General features: G+C 49.2%; 1 protein-coding gene across 4 annotated transcripts in view; it reads left to right on the top strand.

Moving 5' to 3' along the window:
• Nucleotides 1-20,179, top strand: part of CYP4F22 (cytochrome P450 family 4 subfamily F member 22) — a 56,907-nt gene that overhangs the window by 19,095 nt on the left and 17,633 nt on the right. For 2 of the 4 annotated variants that reach the window (XM_019631730.1, XM_019631732.1), the window contains exon 2: nt 18,128-18,350. In XM_019631730.1, coding sequence (XP_019487275.1) covers nt 18,128-18,350 — 223 coding nt within the window. Of the gene's footprint in view, nt 1-8,734; nt 8,818-17,946; nt 18,015-18,127; nt 18,351-20,179 lie in introns of those variants that run through there. The other 2 variants (XM_019631731.1, XM_019631734.1) reach the window with 2 other exon arrangements.

The following is a 20,179-nucleotide window of genomic DNA, read 5'->3' as shown; positions in this document are numbered from 1 at the left end:
TCTGTGTCTGGTAGGTTGCTTGTCTCCATTTTGTTTAGTTCTTTTTCTGGAGTTTTGTTCTGTTCTTTTATTTGAAACATGTTTCTTTGTCTTCCCATTTTGGCTGCCTCTCTGTGTTTGTTTCTATGTATTAGGTAGGGCTGCTATGTCTTCTGGTCTTAGTAAAATGGCCTTATATAGGTGTGCTGTGGGGCTCAGTAGCACAGTCTTCCTGCTCATTTGAGCCACGCACGCCAGGTGTGTCCCTTGTGTGGGTTGTAAGTGCCCTCCTCTTGTAGTTGAGCCTTTGTTGCTATTTGCATATCAGTGGCAGGGACTGACCTTTGGGCTCACTGGTTGTGAAGGTTTGCCTTGACTACAGTGGAGGAGTTGTGGTGCATGGGCTGACCCTACAGAGCAGGACCTGCCTCAGCAGGGCTCTGGTGCCTACCCAATCTGCCCCTTTGTTATGTTGTTCTTGGAGGTGGCTGGGTGATGCACCAGCTCATTTTGAAGCTGGCCATTGCGGGCACCAGCCCCTGGACTGCCTTGGAGAGGCTCTGCTGCAAGTCAAGTTCAGCTGCAGCCTGTGTCTCATCTGGGGCCACTAGGCAGGAGCCACAAAGAAATACACAAATGGCTGCTGACCATGCTGTGCCTTGAAGTGCCTCAAGAGGCCAAGCTGTGAACCTAGGTTGGCTGTCATGGGTGGCAGGCTTAGGGCTGCTCAGCCAGAGGTACAGGACATGCTCAAGCCAGAATCTGATTGTCTGGGTTCTGAGAATCTTTGAGAGACCCTAGGAAAGTCTGCAGCATGAGCTAAGGCAGGTGTTTTGTAAGAAAAAGCCACTGGAATGGCTTAGGTGTGCCCAAAAGTTGGGTGGGGTGGGGTCTCGAATCACTAGGGCATGGTGAATGAATGGTGGAGACTCAGAGATGGTGATCCACTGCATCTGCATGCTTGGAGGAGGGAGGGCTCAACAAAGAAGCAATGACTTTCACCAATTCTTCCGTCCAGAAGAAAGCTGTCCCTCCAGCCCCTGTTCCAAACCAGACAACTCATCTCCCCACCATGTGTCCCTGCCACCTTTCCAAGTGCTGCCCCAGCACTGGAGCTCAGAGTAAGTTTTTGTGCAGTCCCTTTAAGAGATGCAGTTGGGACTCCAGCCACCCTCCGTCTGACTCAGTCACAATCTCCACTGGTTTTCACAACCAGAAATTATGGGGACTTCTCTCCCTGGCACTGGAACCCTGGGCTGGGGTGGGGCTGGGACCTCTCATTCCTCTGGGGGTGGTGAGGAGGACCTCCACAGCCGAGATAGCCTTCCCGATTATTTTTTTTTTAAGATTTTATTAAGGAATTGTGGGAGGGGAATAGTGTTGGGGAATCAGGGAAAGGGAACAGACAAGTTGCTGTCCTTTTGTTCCTCAGTCTAGTTGTGGAGGACGTTGCTTCACTGGCCCGTGTTGATGTTATCATTGCGCTCTTCCTGGCTGAGGCAGTCACTTGCCAGACATTCACGGGCTGCTCACTGTGGCTCACGAAAGCTCACGCCCACTGCTGGCCAGCCCTACTGCAGCCTACGCCGTCGCCGGTGACTCATGGCAGCCCAGCTCCAGGTTGAGCGGCTGTTCACCATCTTAGCTGTAGAGGGCGCAGCATCACTGGCCCTCATGTGGGATCCAAACTGGGGTCCTGCTGCTCAGAGCTGGCTTCCCAAGCCAACTCCTAACCAACGCGCCACTCGGCCGGCCCTCCCTCCCTCCCGATTTTTAATGGTCACACATGGGTGTGGGACCAGCCCGTTCTGCATCTCTGCCCCTCTTACTTGTCTCAAGGTGGCTTCTTCTGCATGTCCTTAGTTGTAGGGCTTCGGCTCAGCACAATTTTATGCGATTCTCATTGACGGTTGTTATGTAGCTTAGTTGTAATTTTGATGTGGTCATAAGAGAAGGTAAGCACAGCATTTGTCTACTGCACCATCTTGACCAGGACTCATCGAGGAGCCTGCCAGGTGAGGCCTCTCCCACTGCCACTTGGGCGTGTCTCCCTCCTTGATCTTTGCCACCACCTTCCCTCTCAGACAGCCTCTGGGGCTTGGGCCTCGAAGATCCTCTGAAGAAGCCATGCCAGAGAGCAGAGCAGAACTCTGGGGAGAAAGGTTGGGCCTGAAACTAGTGCTTTTATTAAACTTTATTCAAATTATCCCATTTGAGTCCTCCATTTCCTGCCAGAACACTCTTTTTTTATTTTTTATGGAGGTGAAATTCACATAATATAAAATTAACCATTTTAAAGCGTACAAGTCAGTGGCATTTAGTACATTCACAATGTTGGGCGACCATCACCTCTATCTAGTTTCAATCTTTTTCATCACCCCAAAAGGAGACCTTATGCCCCTTTCCCTTGGCTTTGTGTTTCACTCCATTCCCTCCCCCCAGAGCCTCTGGCAACCACCAACCTACTTTCTGTCTCTATGGATTTGCCTGTTCTGGACATTTTATATCAATGAGATCATACACTATGTGGGGTTTTTTTGTGTGTGTCTGGCTTCTCTTACTCATCATCATGGTTTTGAGTTTCATCCACATTGTAGAGTATGCCAAAGCTTCACTCCTTTTCATGGCTGATGAATATTCCATTGTTTGGGTGGACCACGTTTGTTCATTCACTCATTCACCCATTAATGGACAATTGGGCTGTTTCTACCTTCTGGCGATTGTGACCAGTATTGCTATGAGCACACATGTACATGTGTCTGAATCCCTGTTTTCAATTCTTTTGCGTGTATACGAGGAGTGGAATTGCTGGGTCATATGGTAATTTGATGTTTTGGGTTTTGAGGAGCTGCCAAACTGTTTTCCATTGAGGCTGCACTATTTTACATCCCCATTGACAGTGTATGATGCGATCTGTCTTCTTTTTATCTCTGCCCATAAAAGTCTGCCGTTAGCTTCTGGATCCCCAGGAAAAGCCCTTCCCTCTCCCAGACCGTGCTCTGCCTTTATCCACTTCCAGACATCTTTCTGGTACCATCTTCCTAATCCAGCCACCGCCTCCACTGCTTATCCTCCCACTCTGACCTTAGTTCACTGAGACCTTGGCCACTGCCAGGCGGAGGACTCTGGTGACCTGTTAACCACATAGCCCTGTCCCCTCCTGGGGCCTAGGCTGTTTGACATCTGGGCACCCAACCTCTATTACCACTGTTCCTCAACCTCCCAGAAGTGGATCGCTACCTCCAGTGCTGTGCCTCTGCGTGTCCTCTCTCTACATGCAGCTTCTGTCTCCCCACCCTCTTCTCTGTCCACCTCCCTCCCCGAGTGACCTCACTGACCTACTTCAGGGCATCCACTGTCTCCAGAGAATCCACATACAGGTGACTCACAGACACACTTCTTGAGAGGGGCCCCTCTGCGTCATGAGCATCTCCCTGAATGACCCACAGGCCTTTTAGACTCAAGGTAACACAGAGTGTCCCAACTTTGGTGGTGTTGACATCTGGGGCCGGATCATTCTTTGGGGTGGAGGTGTTTTGTGCATTGTAGGGTGTTTAGTAGCATCCTTAGCCTCTACCAACTAGATTTCTTGTCTCCCACTCCACAGTGTGACAACCAAAGTATCTGTAGATACTGCCAGATGTCTCCTGGGGGGACAATCCACCCTGGTTGAGAATCACTAGCATAGCCCAAATCAAACCACAAACTTGAAGTGCTGAAGTTTGTCCAGCCCAAGCTCTGTGCCAAGCATGGGGCTGAGCACTCTGTAACCACTACCTCATCTTGTGGTCACCTCCTCTATTTTATCTGTACAGGATGGAGGTCCACAGTGGTCACATGACTTTCCTGACGTCACACGGCCAGGAAGCTCACTCTCAGTGATTCCTCATCCCCAGCCCTTCAACTTGTTTCTCTTTTCTTGTCTCCATCTCTCTGAGGGCAGAGAAGCTGGGCTGACAACCTCTTCTCTCCTCCTCCTGCTCTCTGGAACCCCATATCCAGCTATTCACTAATGCGGACATTCCTCACATCCTTAAAATATCCATACCCCTAAAAAAAAAAAAAAGCTCCAATGAGCTTTAAAACAAACCAATAAAAAGGGGGCACCTCTCACACTCCAGCACCATCTGTGGCTCCCCATTGTCCACCATATCAACCCTTAGCTACTGGGACTGGCCTTCAAGGCCCTTCACATCCACCCCTGTACCTCTCCAGCCTCTTCCCTTCTCACACCCCCAGGCCAGGGAAAGCCACCTGCCTAGCCACACCCTCAGGTCTCTCTGTGCCTAAGCCCCACCCCCTCTCCTGCACCTGTTGAAATCCAACCCCTCCCTGAAGTCCCTGCTCAGATGACACATCCTTCACGTAGCCTTCCTTGGCCTCTTTTTTGCCTCCTCTAAGCAGCAAAGCTTCAATTATTTGTATCGCCTCTTCTTCAACTGGAAACACCACCCTCTCTCACCCTCGCTGAGGGCCCAGCACCTAGTGAGGGAACATTATTGAAATGAAGAGTCCAAGGTTACCACCTGCTGGGGCTAGGGAGGTGTCTTACACTTGTTTTAAAATTCTCTCCTTTAAGTTTTGAGCCCTCTCCTTCTCATTTTCTGGAATTTGGGGAAGATTGCTGCCCTAATATTTCCAAAACTCAAATTTAGAGATCTTGAACCTCCTCCTATACCTTTGTTAATCCAGACAAGATGGTGTCTGATTTTGAAATTTCAGCCATTCACAATCCTCTGTCACCATTTTTGTCCCCTCTATGTATTATGTTTCTATCAATTAATAGTTTTCTTTCAGTGGCCTTCCTTTTAAACCTTATTTATTTTGAAGCAAAATTTATATCACTATTATACCCACAAGACTGTGGATTTAATGTACAGGCCAAGTGTATTTTTTTCCTTATTTATCAAACCAAATCTCTCATTTAACATAAATATAAAATAGAAAATAAATATAAAATGTTCCTCCATGTGCCATCTAAAATTACTGGGCTTAACAGCTAAGAATTCTTGCACCAGACTTTGGGAAACAGCCAGAGTATTTTCTGTGAGGCTCAGACTTGAGAAAATTCATCCATGCATCCATCCACCCATCCATCTACCCATCCATCTACCCATCCATCTATCCATCCATTCAACATTTATTTCCTCCCCCAGCTTTATTGAGGTACAAATGACAAATAAAAATTATATACGAAGTCTGACAATTAAGTTCGTGACCTTGCCACCATGTGCTTACATTGGCAGCACTGTTCAAACAGCTCAGTAAGGTTTCATAACCTTGGTATATCAGTGTCTCACAGCTGTGTTCATGTCGACGTGTGGCAGTGTCTTGCTGGGTGGCGTTCATTATTGTTTTTGTGTGCCGTCGTGAGAATGTCTGAGCTTGAATTAGAGCAACAAACAAACATTAAATTTCTCGCTAAACTTGACAAGAATGAAAATGAAATCAGAGGCATGTTGGTCCAAGTTCATGGGGATAATGCCATGAAGAAAACAGCAGTGTACAGATGGGTTAAACGTTTTTCTGAGGGGAGAGAACATGTCATTGATGAAGAGAGGCCAGGATGGCCAGTAATGAGCAGAACTGATGGAAACATTGCAAAAACTCGTCAAATTGTGTGTCTAGATCGTTGCTGACTGTGAGAAGCATAGCAGACCAAGTAAACATCAATAGAGAAACAGGAAAATCTTAACTGAAAACCTTGACATGAGAAAGATGTGTGCAAAGATGGTCCCGAAGGAGCTCACCAATGAACAAAAGCAAAGGAGAGCCAAAGTTTGCCAAAATCTTTTGGAGAGTCAAGTCGATGTTTTGGGCTGTGATATCACTGGTGACGAAACATGGATGTACCAATACAAACCTGAAACAAAGTGTCAAAGTGCACAATGGAAGTCAGCTAATTCTCCACGATCAAAAAAGTTCTGTCAGTAGAAATCAAGAGTCAAAACGATGTTGCTAACCTTTTTTGATATCAGAGGGATTATTCATTATGAATTTGTACCAACTGGACAAACAGTTAACCAAGTTTACTATTTGGAAGTACTGAAAAGGCTGCGTGAAAAAGTTAGACGACAATGACCTGAACTTTTCATTAACAATTCATGGCTCTTGTATCACAACAATGCACCAGCTCACACGGCAGTGTCTGTGAGGGAGTGTTTAGCCAGTAAACAAATAATTGTATTGAAACAGCCCCCCTACTCACCTGATCTGGCCCCCAATGACTTCTTTCTTTACCTGAAGATAAAGGAAATATTGAAAGGAAGACATTTTGATGACATTCAGGACAGCAAGGGTAATACGACGACAACTCTGATGGCCATTCCAGAAAAAGAGCTCCAAAATTGTTTTGAAGGGTGGACTAGGAGCTGGCATTGGTACATAGTTACACAGCTTCCCAAGGGGAGTACTTCGAAGGTGACCATAGTGATATTCAGCAATGAGGTATGTAGCACTTTTTCTAGGATGAGTTCACGAACTTAATTGCCAGACCTTCATATATTTAAAGTGTACAATATGATTCAACATGTATTATCATTACTCAGGTTTCGGTGGGGAAGGTACCTGACACCCAACCTCAAATACCAGCACTCCTCACCCCACTGCAAAACTCTGTGTTAGAGCCCTTCACTGGTGGCAATTTCCTGATGGATATGTTTATTTTCTGCTTTCTTTACTTGAGTCTGGGTTCCATGAAGGTAGGTATTTGGTCTGTCTTTATTCTCTGCCATATTCCCCATGCTTGGAGCACAGCAGGCGCTCTACAGTGGCACAGATCTATGTTGAGCCTAGCACTGCCCAGCCCCGCCCCACCCCAGCTGATCTTGAGGGCCTACATTCATGGAGACCCTAGACTCGGCGAGACAGAGCCAGGCTAACAGAGGATTTACCTGACTGATTGCACTTGCCTGACTGACTGCATGGGTTGGGAAGCCACTGCTTTCTCTGAACTGGGGCACATAGAGCATGGAGTTAGCAATCAGGATTTGCCAGTGAGGGAGAAGCCTGGAAGCTACAAATAGAAGTCAGCACTTACTATGTGCTAAAATACAGAGGTGCTCCCTACATCTTGAAGCTGGGTTTCTCAACTTTGGCACTGTTGACGTCTGGGGTAGGATTACAATCTGTTGTGAGAGGCTGTCCTGTGCATTGTAGGGTGTTTAGCAGCATCCCTGGCCTCTACCCACTAGATGCCATAGCACCCCCACCCCCAAGTCTGACCTAACACATCTCTAGACATTGCCCATTGTCTCCTGGGGGGCAGAATTGCCTTGGGTGAGAACCACTGTCCTAAAGCATTACAACAACCTTCTGAGGTTCACAGTGAGTATATGATGGAGGCCCTCTGCTGCCAGAGTCCATGCTCTAACCACTGCACAACATGGCTTTGAATTTGGCCTTGGCCCCCAGGCTCTGTTCTCTGAGAGAGTTCAGCACTGCTTTGGACCTGCTCTACCCCTTGGTCCCATCCACCACGCTAACCAGCCCGGAGGTCAGACCTCCCACCTGGTTGGCCTGCAAAGCCAGGACAGGCTCACCTGCCAGGCACTAAATCTGTAACTGCATCCAGAATTTATTTTTGATAAATCAAAAGCCTTTGGAATAGCCATCCTGAGGGACACTATCTATGCTGCCTTGCCTTTCTTCAGCTTCTTTATGGTTTACTGTGGTTTTAACTTTGGAACTCATTGTTTTTTCTTAACTTTGGTCTTCTCAGTATCTGGCTCGACCTCTGCCTGAACCCGGAAATTCATGCCTGTCCTTGAGCCTGCAACCTGCAGGCTCAAGATGGGCCTGCAATAATGTCTGGAGCCTTTGCTCTCTCTAGTCTCCTGTGGCTTTCCCCCCCCCCCCCCCCCCCCCCCCCGCTTTGACAGGTATTTCCTGGGCTTCTGGTTTGCTAGGCTCTGGGGAGAGGGTGGGGAACCAGAGGCCAGCTGTGGGTCCTCCCATCTGTCTGCCCACTTGCCCAGGTCAGCCACCCACCCACTCACTGACCCAAGAATTATCTCTCTGTCTCACATCTGGAGGCTGGGCTGACCCTGTCTAGACACATCTAGAGCAGATGGGCTGGCCAAAGACAACATCCTAGCTGGAGGGTCAAGGTGGCTGGTGGTGGGTGGGTGGGTGGGAGGAGCAGAACCAGAGTCTGGTGCTGCTTGTTGAGGCCAGAGGTCTTTCTGAAGGGAGAGGCTGCTACTGGCTGCAGAGCCCCAAGAGGCTGGCTTGGACCCAGGATCCAGAGGGAGCAGAAGGGCTGGTTCACAAAGGCTGGTGGAACCTGAGAATTCCTGGTGGTCCCAGAGGAGGCTCCTGGGTGCCAGTGGGGAGTCAGGGGTGCTGGCTTAGGGATTCCTGTCCAAGCTTGGAGGCAGGCCCTGAAGTGGGGCCATGAGGAGTGCTAGCGTGGGAGGAGAGTGTTAAGGGAAGAAGAGAGGAGGAGGATCTGGTCGCTAAAGGCAGCCAGGCCGGGGCGGGCTGGGCAAGGAGCCTGGCGTTTGCAGTTTCTGGATGTCCCAGTCTTGGTCTTGCCGCATGTCTCTTTTGATTGTGTCATTTTCTCCATCTCTCCACCTGTCACGCTCTCCAACTCAGTCTCTGTGTCTTTCCCTTTCTGTCACTCTCCAGTCTTCCCAGTCTCTGTCTCTCTCCGCGTCTCTGGAAGCCGCGCCTCAGTCCCCGCCCAGGGTCCCCCGAGGCCGGGGGCGGGCCGGGGACGGGCCTCGCAGTATTGCCGGGCGGGGTTAAAGAGCCGGGCCAAGGGGCCGTGCGGTCAGAGTCGAGTTGGCGGGCCGGGCGGATCTGGATTGAGGGCCTGAGGCCGAGACCCGCGGGGTGAGTGCACCTGGGGCAGGGGGTGGGTGGGGGTGGGAAGGGGACTAAGCGGGGCGTAACCCGAGAGCGCTCTGCGCTGGAACCCGACGCGCAGAGCTGACAGAGCGGTTGCGAGGGTCTGTGCTCAGCCGTCCTAGGGATCACTAGGACCCAGGACCGGGCTACTCGGGTTGGGGGATATGGTTGTGTCCCGACGGTCAGTGTGTGTGAACGTGGATTTTTCTGTGCGTGCCCAGGAGTACTGGGTGTATCCTTCTTCCAGGGTGTCAGTGATGGGCAGGGGCCTCAAGAAGACCACCACAAGGACATTACAGAGGGATCCAAGCCCTGCCCTGTGACGCCTCATTAGGGCTGATTGGCGTCACTTGGAATTTCATTGTCTTAAAGGGGGCTGTGTGTCCCACCAATGGACTTTATGCTTGTGGTCGGGCTGCTTTCTGGTCCCTCTACCCACCCATGGCAGGCACAGCACTGCAGAGTGCCCTTCTGTGAAAACAGGATACCCTCCTGGGCTCCTAGAGTTGGCTGTGAGGGTTGTATGAGGTCCTGCAGTTGGTTTCAGCTGATACTTGTTGGATGCTGGTGACAAGATGCTCTCTGGTGTCCCAGGGACCAGGCCCTCACTCCTTGCAAGGGGTAGCTAGCTGGCCTGGCTGAGGCCCATGAGCTGGGGACTCTCAGGCTGGAGGCGGGAGGGAGACAGAGGGGAAGCTCGGATTTGAACACTCCAACCCTGAATGACCCCAACATCCTGGGCATTTTCCAATGGCCCCGGCCTCTCTGTATAGCCCAGCTTGGGTTTCTAAGTGGTAACATTAGCTCTAGGCTTGTGGCCGGCGGTGCATGGGTTGGTATCTGCAGAGGGGCTTGGATGATGACTCAGGAGTCATTCACAAAATGGGACCCTCTCTCTCCTCTCTGGCAAGACTTGGGCCTAATTCTGCTAATCCCAGATGGCCGGGTAACAACACTGACTATGATGGCAGCAACAACAGCAACTTGATCAAGGGCTTACTGTGTGCCAAGCACTGAGCTGAGCACATTAAAAATGCTGTGTGTTTATCACAGCCCCATGAAGTGGGTAATATGGTTCCTATCTTACCGAGAAGGAAATTGAGTCTCAGAGAGGTGCAGACACCTTCCTGAGATCACACAGTCGAGCTTTATAGGATCCTTACATCTAAGCGTGGCCACACTTGCTTAGGATGGTGTGCAGAGATGATTGTAGTCCTGGAATTGTCTAGATTACTGGTGGTTTTTAAACTTATTTTTCTGTCAGGATCTTCTACAATATGCCCAAAGCTATAGTGAGACTCCCTCCTCCCCGTGCTTATTTGTCAGCTCAGCCTTGCCCTCAGAACTGCCCCTGAAGCTTTTTGTCAGCACTCCAGAAATTTGAGGTAAGCTCCCTCTCAGCTCAGGTCTCCTGGAGCCTGGCACTTTGGAAGAGTATGAGTCTTGGGTGGGGCAGCCCTTTGGCATAGAGGGGTTCATGGAGGTGCCATGAGCCAGGATGGAGGCAGGCTGTCTTGATTACAAGCTGTGAGAGGGAATGGAGAGCAGGGCTGGGATGTGGGGCAATAGGAAAAGTCTGATAGTACTTGGCTGTCAGGCTGCTGGTGGGCCCCAGTGCCTGTAGTTCAAGGAGAGGCAGATAGGTGGTTTCTGGTGGGTCCGGGTCTCTGTCCTGCATTTCTTCTCAGGAGCCCACACACCTTGTATGACAAGTACCTGACTGGCGGCTGGGCTAACCTGACAAACCTGCGCTCCATGGGTGTGGGCCTTGGAGCTACTAGCACCTCCATCTCCAGATAACTCAGGCCCCAGCAGGGTGGGCGGGGTCATCTCTGCCAGGGTGGGGCTGCTGGATGTCCTGCCTGGTGTTTGGGATGAGATTGGGTGCTGATGCCAAGAGATGTGAGTGTTCCAGCCTCCCATGGCATCTCAAGTATCAGCTTTGCATTTCTCTCACTTCTATAAAATAGTAATAGTAGAAATAGAAATAATGGCTAAAGTTTTGAATGCTACCTGCCAAACCTCATCTAACTGAAGTGTCCCAAACAACCTTAACAGGTAGGCACTGCTATTAGCAACCCATTTTCCAGATTGGAAATGGAAGCTGAGGGTGGGGACTGGACTCACTTAGGGAGAAACAGAGTCCTGCTTTGAACCCAGGCTGGTTTGAGTCGAAACTGCTCATTTTAAAGGATGGTACATACCATCCCCAAATAACTTCACATATTATTTTTATTGATTTACATTGAAGTGTAATATATGTACAGGAACGTGCCCATTACAGAACTGGACTGTTCAGGAATTTTCACAAATTGAACCCACACATGTCATCAGCACCCAGATCAAGAAAGGGAAAACTACCTGTGCCGCAAAGCACTCCTCCCACCCCCACTGCCAATTAAAGTATCTTAATGCCTTTTTCACTAATTTCAACAAATTAGTTTTTAAATAGACTTTATTTTCTAGAGCAGTTTTAGGTTTACAGAAAAATTATGCTGGAAGTATAGAGTGCCAACACACCTCCTCAACTCCCTATAATTTCCCCTGTTATTAATGTCTTGCATTAGTGTGGTGTGTTTGTTACAATTGATCAATCAATATAGACACATTATTACTAACTATAGTTTATATTAGAGTTCACTTTTTGGGTTATGTAGTCAACTCATTAATTTTTATAGTTAGTTAAGTGTTTTTGAATGGGCAATATGTGCTCATGGTATAGAAAATCAAAAAGTCCCCAAAAATGATGAGTGAAAGTTAAGTTTCCCTTCCATTCCCACCCCAGTGCTTCCAGGCCCCTTCCAGAGGCAGCCATCATGAGAAATTTCGCATGAGCCCTCAAAGCACTTTTTTTTTTTTGTCTTAAAAACATTGAGGCAGGGCCGGCCGAGTGGCGCGTTGGTTAAGAACTGGCTTGGGAAGCCAGACGGCCCCGGTTCGGATCCCACATATGAGGGCCAGTGACACTGCCCTCTACAGCTAAGATGCTGAACAACAGCTCAACCTGGAGCTGGGCTGCTGTGAGTTGCTGGCTATGGCGTAGGCTGCAGCCCCTGCTGCAGTGGGTAGCCATGGGCTACCGTGTGTGGCCAGCAGCCAGCGTGAGCGGCCAGCAGCCGCAGTGAGCGGCCGTCCAGAAGCCGGCGACTGATCTGCCTCACCCGGGAAGAGCGCAATGATGGTGCCAACTTGGGCCAGTGAAGCAACGTCCTCCACAACTAGACTGAAGAACAAAACGACAGCAACTTGTCTGTTCTCCTTCCCCCAATTCTCCAATAAAAAAAAAATCTAAAAAACATAAAACAAAACAAAACAAAAAAACATTGAGGCAAAACTCACCTAATATAACTATTTAAAGTGAACAATTCAGTGGCATTTAGTATATCACTCCAAAGGGAAACCCCGTCCCCATTAGCAGTCATTCCCCATCCCACCTCCCCCAGCCCCTGGCAACTACTAATCTGCTTCCTATCTCTACGGATTTGCCTGTTCTGGACATCTCGTGTACATGGGATCACATGCACCATGGTTCATCCATGTTGTACCATACATCAGTGTTTCATTCCTTTTCATGGCTGAATAATATTCATTGTATGGATGGACCTTATGATATTTATCTATTCATAAGTTGATGGCCATTTGGGTTGTTTCCACCTTTTGGTGATTGTGCATAATGCTGCTATAAATATTTGTACACAGTGTCTGCTTGAGTCCCTGTTTTCTGTTCTTTTGGGTATACACCCAGGAGCAGAATTGCTGGGCCATGTGGTAATTCAATATTTAACTTTGAGAAGGACCATCAGATTTTTTCCCTCAGTGGCTGCACCACCTTAAACCCTTTTGTAGCACCTTCTTTTGGGGGGTTGGACAGAAGTGCTCTTGTTTGGGGAGCAGGGGGAACCCAGCTGAAGAAAGTAGAGGATTTCCTCAATATACTCATTTATTGAGCCTCTCCTGAGCATCAGATCGATCTCTTTCTATTATTCCCATTTTGTAGATGAGAAGACTGAGGCTCCCAGGGTGAGAGCCAGTTGGGGACCCATAGCATGTGCTCTTTCTCCTAGGAGCAGAGCTGGTGTCTATCCTAGGAAAGACTGCAGCCATTGCCTGGCATAGACAGGTGGTGAGGTGGGCACAGGCTTCAGAACTGCCCTCCCTGGCTCTGCCCATGAGCCCACTTCCCCAGGCACCTACCCACCTGTGAGGCGGGCACAGGGCTTCACCCACTTTTTTCTCTGACCTCCCCATAGACCCACCCACCCAGAGCAGTGTCCACTTTTCCAGGGCTGGTGCCTTCTCTTGTTCCAATTTCTTCCTGTTTCAATTCTTTAGGAAGACATTTTCTTTGTCAGGATATCAGCTGGGATTTTCCTGGGTTGGGGTGGGGCCCTTACTGTTACTACACTCAGAAGTGCCCCAACTCCCTTTGAGGGCTACTGGGAAGATGAAAGGAATGATTGTGAAAGCCACCATGTAACAGCAGGTGCTCAATAACTCTTTAGAGAGCGAAGGAAGTGGGGTGGCTGATGGTGGCGAAAAATGGACAGTTGAGGCAGAGTTGGGCCTAGGGAAAGAGGGGCCACCATGGGCTGAGCTGTGGGAAAGGCATGGTGGTGGTGGGAACAGCATATGCAAAGGCTCTGAGGTGGGAATGAACTTGGCCTCTAGCTGGAGTAGCTGGAGTTGAGTGAGTGAGGGAGAGGGTGTTGGGAGACAGGGTTGGAAGGGTCAACGGGGGCCAGGCCACACAGGGTGTTGCAGTCCACAGAAAGATGTCTGCATTGTGTTCATAGTGTGATGGTGAGCCACAGAAGGATTCTGAGCTGGGGGAGGTCGTGATCTGACTTAAATTTAGGAAGATCCCTCTGCTGCTATGTGGAGAATGGATTGTTGGGGGGCAGGATAGAGCTGGAGAGACCAGTGGGAGCACCCTGCTGTGGTGGCCTGACATGCAATGATGGGGACGGAGAGAAATGAATGGATGTGAAAGGTGTTTAGGACAGACCACTGGCAGGACCTGACAACAGATTGGATGTGGGGAGAAAGAGGGAGGTGAGGTGAATCTGAGGGTCTGGGGATGCCCTCTGAGGGGGATACCCAGGAGGTGGCTGGACCTATTGGGGGGATATTCAGAGCTGGACACTGAGACATGGGAAGCACCTCAGAGATGCGGTCACAGCAGCCATGGGAGGGGGTGAGATCCCCAGGAGGTGTACACAGAGGAAGAGGAGATGACCCAGGGCCACGCTCTAAGGATCCCCAACATTTTCCAATTGGGCAAAGAGGAGTCCAAAACAGGCTGAGAAGGGGGATCTTTGTGCCTAACATGGAGGGATCAGCTCCTGAAGGGCTTTGGATGCCAGGCCGAGGGCAGTGGGGAGTCATGGAGGGCTTGAGAGCAGGGAAGAGGCAGACCTTCAGAAAGATAACTGTGGTGGGTGGGTTGGGAGCGAGGCTGCAGCCAGGTTGCCGAGGGATTAGAGGTGAACCACGTGGCCCCCTGTTGGCTGAATGTATTGACTTCCCCTCCCAGGAGTGTTGGGCCTGACAAGATCGTGACCCACCTACTGAGATAATCTTTTACAGACACCTCAGTTTCAGATGGGGAAACTGAGGCCTAGGGCACACAGCCAGTCAGTGGAGGTGTCAGGATTAGAACCCAACTGCTTATGGTGTGTGCGTGCATGTGTGCGTGCGCGTGTGTGTGCATTTAATAGGAAAGCCCCCTTGATTTACGGTCTTCACTTCACTCAGAGTCTGCCTAGATAGCCCTCTCCAGAGAGGCCATCCTGGACCACCTTATCTAATAGAATTGCTCTCTATCCTTTTACTCTGTGTATTCGTGTCCTGGGGCTGCTGTCACAAATGACCACAAACTGAATATTGGCACCCCCCAAAGACAAAAATTTCTTCTCTCACAGTTCTGGAGTCCAGAAGTCTGCCATTCAGGTGTCAGCAGGGCCATGCTTCCTCTGATGGCTCTAGGTCAGGATCCTTCCTGCCTCTTCCAGCTTCTGGTGACCCCAGGCGTCCCATGGCTTGTGGCCGCATCACTCCAATCTCTGCCTCCGTCTTCACATGGCCTTCTCCTCCTCTATGCCTCTCTCTTAGAAGGACACCTGTGATTCCTGTTAGCACCCACCTGAATAATTCAGGATAACCTCCCCATCTCAAGATCCTTAATCCCATCTGCAAAGACTTTGCTATATAAAGTCACATTCTATGTTCCAGGGATTAGGACATTGTGTCTTTCTTGGGGAGGGGGGCAATATTCAGCCCCCCTACCTTTCACCTCCTTCATGACATGTAGCCTTTATATGGTACTCTGTCATGTCTGTTGGTGGTCACCTTCCCTGAGGACCTGGGCTATATCTGTCCTGCTCACCATTACATCCCCAATGCCCAGAACAGAGTTGCACACACACAGCAGCGCTCAAAAAATGATTTGCCAACTGAATGCTGGAGAAATGCATGTAGAGCACTTGGTGAAGAGCCTGGTATGTGGAAGCATTAGAGGAAGGTCACAATTGTTCCTAGTAATTACGAGCTGAGTTCTCTGCATTGCTGGGGGGAATCCTTACCCACCATTAAATTGGTAAAGAAATAAATACCCATGGCTACCTCCTGTCAAGCGTGTCACCGGGAGCTGTCTGTGCAAGAGGCAGCCCAGTTGTCCACCAGCGTCCCCAGTTCAGAGCATCTGCCTTGAATTTGTGACTTGGGGCTCTCTGTGCTTCATTTTGGGATGTTGCCTATTCCCCACCCACTGCCCCTACCTGGACCTTTTAGGGGGCATATCGCCTACACTAGGAAGTCTGTATTTTTAAAAAGATTTTAAATTGAGGTAAAATACACATAACATTTACCACCTTAACTATTTTAAGTGCACAGTTCAGTGAGTGGCATTAAGTACATTCACACTGTTGTGCTGCCATCACACCATCCATCTTCATAACTTGTTCATCTTCCCAAACTGAAACTCTGTCCCCATTAAACACTAACTCCCCATCTCCCTTCCCCAGACCTTGGCACCCACCACCTATGATGTGACTCCTCTAGGGACCTCATATAAGTGGAATCATATAGCATTTGTCCTTTTGTGGATGGCTTATTTCACTGAGCATAATGTCCTCGAGGTTCATCCAAGCTGTATCAGGTTATCAGAATGTCCTTTTTATGGCTGAATAATATTCCATTGTATAGATGGACCACATTTTGTTTATCCATTCATCCATTCATGGGCACTTGAGTTGCTTTTGCCTTTTGGCCACCGTGAATAATGCTGCTGTGAACATGGATGTACAAATATCTGAGTCCCTACTCTTCTTTTGGAGATCTACCCAGAAGTGGGCTTGCTGGAACGTATGGTAATTCTGTTTAATTGTTTTTTAGGAACTTCCATAATGTTTTCCACAGCATGACTTTACCATTTTACATCCCTAACATATGGGTTCCGATTTCTCTGCATCCTCGCCAACATTTGTTGTTGTTGTAATTATTATTATTATTATTATTATTATTATTATTATTATTATTATAGTAGCTATCCTAATGAGTGATCATGCCATATTCATTTTAAGTCAGACCATCCCAGTGGGACTCTCCAAATTTGGTGATCTGCCCAGCTTTTTTTCCCAGGATGCAGTAACCAATAGAAATTTCATGTTTTCTTCAGGGTTGATGTGGTTGGGTGTTGGCTGGTGGAGGAGCCAATGAGTCTGAGCCCCTAGAGGGTAGCACCACTGGCTGGAGTGGGTGGAGATTGGGACTCAGGTGACCTGGAGTTCAGGGTTCCTTTACCTGTGTTGCCCAAGGAGGTAGGAGCACAGAGGGAAACCTTGACTGGTAGGAGTGGGTGGAAAGAAGAGATGAGGACAAGATTCATCATCTTCAGGAATCTCCTTGGCAGTGTCTGAGATCCGTGGTCTTTAAAGTGAGGGTAATTGAGGTTGACCTCTGGCGGGGCCTCCTGTGACCTCTGTCAGTTCCAGTCTCCCTTGAGCTTGAGGAGCTGACCTTGAGTTCTCTGGACAATGGGGAGAATGATAGGACCGCCCTCCAAATACTGCCTTAAGGTTCTATGAGATGAGGCATGTACATCCCTGAGCGTGGTGCCTGGCACGTAGAAAGCACTCCATACCAGGTCATTGTGTTATTAATATTATTGTTACCCACCCACTTTGTTTTAGTTTCTTCAGAAGCTGATCCTAGATCAAGGATTTGAGTTCAAGCACTTTATCTGGGAAGTGATCACAGAAACAGCCAGTATGGTAGAAGGAAATGAATCCTAAAGAACTGAAAACAGGAACTCAAACAAATACTTGTCCATGTAGGTTTATAGCAGTACATTTCCCAATAGGTAAAAGGTGGAAACATCCGAGATGAATGGATAAACAAATTGTGATATATCCTTACAATGGAATGTCACTCAACAGAATAAATGAAGCACTGACATGCTACAACAGGGTGAACCTCGAAAACATGATGCTGAGTTATAGAAGCCAGACACAAAAGGTCACACAGTGTATGTCCCCATTGATATGAAATGTCCAGAACAGGCAAATCCATAGAGACAGAAATCAGATCAGTGGTTGCCAGGGGGTGAAGGTACGGGGGCTTGGGGAGTGATTGCACGTGGGATATGGTCTCCTTTTGGGGTGATGAAAACATTTTGGAACTAGATAGAGGTGATGGTTGCACAACAGTGTGAATGTGCTAGATGCCACTGAATTGTGCACTTTAAAATAGTTCATTCTATGCCAGGTGAATCTCACCGTGTTTTAAAAAAAAGAAGAGGAAGAAGTAGAAGGAGAAGAATAAGGAAGATGGGGAAGGGAGGCATCTAGTAGAGACATTTTCTATTGTGGGCAGCTGTTTATCCCACCGGTAGTGCATGTGAAACCCACACGGCAGGGTCATAGCACCGGAGGGGAGAAGGCGCTGGAGTATATATCCAGTAATGCTCCTCAGTCATTGAGGAGAGCTGCTTTCGGGGCGGGGTGTGTCTTAAATGTCCAGCACTCTGGCCAGCCTTGCACAGGGCAGAGAAGTCAGGAGGGATGTCCTGCAAACTCAAGGCTGAGTGCAGATGGCGGGGCAATGGTGGATCCATCTGGCCAGCTGGCTGGAGGCCACTGCTGGGGGCAGAAGAGATATGGATCCGTGGCATCTGAGACTTACAGGTATTGAGCACCTACTGTCTGCCAGGCATGCCATGCTTGACTGCACAGGTCACCGTATGTATGGCACGCATGTTCCCACCTGCATTGACTCCCCATCCCGTGTGTCCCCCCAGGATGCTGCCCATCACAGAACACCTGCTGCACCTCCTGGGACTGGAGAAGACCGCCTTCCGCTTGTACGCGGGCTCTGCGCTCCTCCTCTCCCTGCTCTTCGTCTTCTTCCGCCTGCTGCTGCGGTTCCTGAGGCTCTGCTGGCGCTTCTACGACACCTGCCGCCGGCTGCGCTGCTTCCCTCAGCCGCCCCGGCGCAACTGGCTGTTGGGCCACCTGGGCATGGTGTGTGTCGGGGACCACTGGGCTGGGCAGGGCACAGCTGGGCAGGTCCCAGGTATTCAGTGAGGATAATGGACCGCTGGCTTCTCGCAGCTTCCCAAGAATCTGTTTTTTTTGTTTGTTTGTTTGTTTTTTTAAGCTGAGCCATCCTGCTACCTGTTGGCAGCTCAGGGGCTGCTCAGCTCAGGCTGGACTCGAACTGCTGTTGCTCAGAGCTCAAACTCTTGAGCGAGCTCTTAACCAACTGAGCCACTCTGCCGGCCCTCCAAGAATCTGGTTGGAGCCATGAACAGACCCACTTGACAGGATATGAGTGAGGCAGGCTCAGCAGGGGAGGGGTTGGGGTGGGGCAAGCAGTTTACCCAAGGTCACACAGCTGGGATGAAGCAGAGCTAACGCCAAAGTTTTCTTTGTAATTCCAGGCTATCGATATACCTTTCATGGGATATATCCTATCACATAAGAAGACATAATATATTCAGAATACAGGTACCAGTACCTGTGAAATTCATCAGGTTCTAGGATCCTGGTGGGGGACAATGGGGACATGCTCCTGTAGATTTTGTTGCTCCATCCCCATCCCCAACATAGTTCCATCTCTCTCCCTCTTTAATGCTGTGGTTCCAGGTCAGGACCCCTTTCCTTGCATTTAATTTCTTATTTCACATGCATGTGCCAAGTATTATTTTAGGCAATTTATAAATGTTAACTCATTCAGCCCTTGACAATCCTAGGAGGTAAGTCCCATGACTATCCTTATTTTGCACCTGAGAATACTAAGGCTCAGAGAGCTTAAGTAACTGGCCCTAGGTCACACAGCTCTTACGTGGCAGAGCCAGGGTTCAAACCCAGCTGTGTGGCTCCAGCACTTTTAGCTGTCTTCCCTCAGCTGCCTCTAGTCTCTGGATGAGAAAGGCTAGACTTTTCTAAAAGGGCGTCAGAAGTCAGGGGATAGAAAGCCAGACTCCTAAGGGCACTGAGGCTCTATACTGAATGCGGAGGTGGATTTAGAGAGGGCAGTTCAGGGCAGCAGCCATCAGTGTGGACCTGATGCCTGTGTCTACCATCTGCTGCCTGTGTGATCTCGAGCAAACTCCTTCACCTCCTGTGCCTCGGTCTCCCCATCCATAATGCAAGGACTGTAATTGTTCCTAATAACCTCATGGGATTGTTTTGACAGGTCCTGCAGTCATGTCCCAGGCAGGCTTGGCACTAAGTCGGCTACACAATGGTGGATACATGTGCTCCACTCCTGGGTCCTGCAGGGACGGGAAGTATCAAGTGATTCTAGAAATCTTTTAGATACTGTTTGGAGGGAGTCTCAGAAGAAGGAAGCAGAAGATGCATTTCCACTCAATAGTGCAAAGAACATTTATTTTATTCAGTTTTTGGAATTATCCCCCTGGGGACAGCACTCATCAACTTTTGCCTGTTTGTACCTGAGTTCCCTCCCTCCCTTCTACCCTCGTGCTCCTGCTCAGGCCTCATCTTCCCCGGTTGGACCTTGGTTCAGCCTCCTCCCTGGGCTCCTGCCTCTAGTCTCACCTCTTCAGTCCATCCCTCATCTTGGCCCCAGAAGGATTATTGAATCCTTCCCTACTCACACACCTTCCATGGCTTCCCACTACTGTCTGGGGAAAGTCCCAGCTCCTTAGCTGGTGTTCAAGGTTCTTTTGTTTCTGACCCCCAGCCTCGTCACCTGTTCCACCATCCCCCTCTAGTTCCCATAACAAAGCTCCACCACCCCACTGTGGCCTTTGCTGAAATTGTGCCCTCTGCCCAGAATATCTTTTGTTGTTAGGGGAACTTCTGCACTCCTTCATGCCCCATCT

The sequence above is a fragment of the Hipposideros armiger genome, unplaced genomic scaffold (genome assembly GCF_001890085.2).
Source record: "Hipposideros armiger isolate ML-2016 unplaced genomic scaffold, ASM189008v1 scaffold_1045, whole genome shotgun sequence".
In the NCBI taxonomy this organism is placed as follows: Eukaryota; Metazoa; Chordata; class Mammalia; order Chiroptera; family Hipposideridae; genus Hipposideros; species Hipposideros armiger.
The sequence above is the reverse complement of the archived record's forward strand: the minus strand, read 5'-3'. Positions and strand labels throughout refer to the sequence as shown.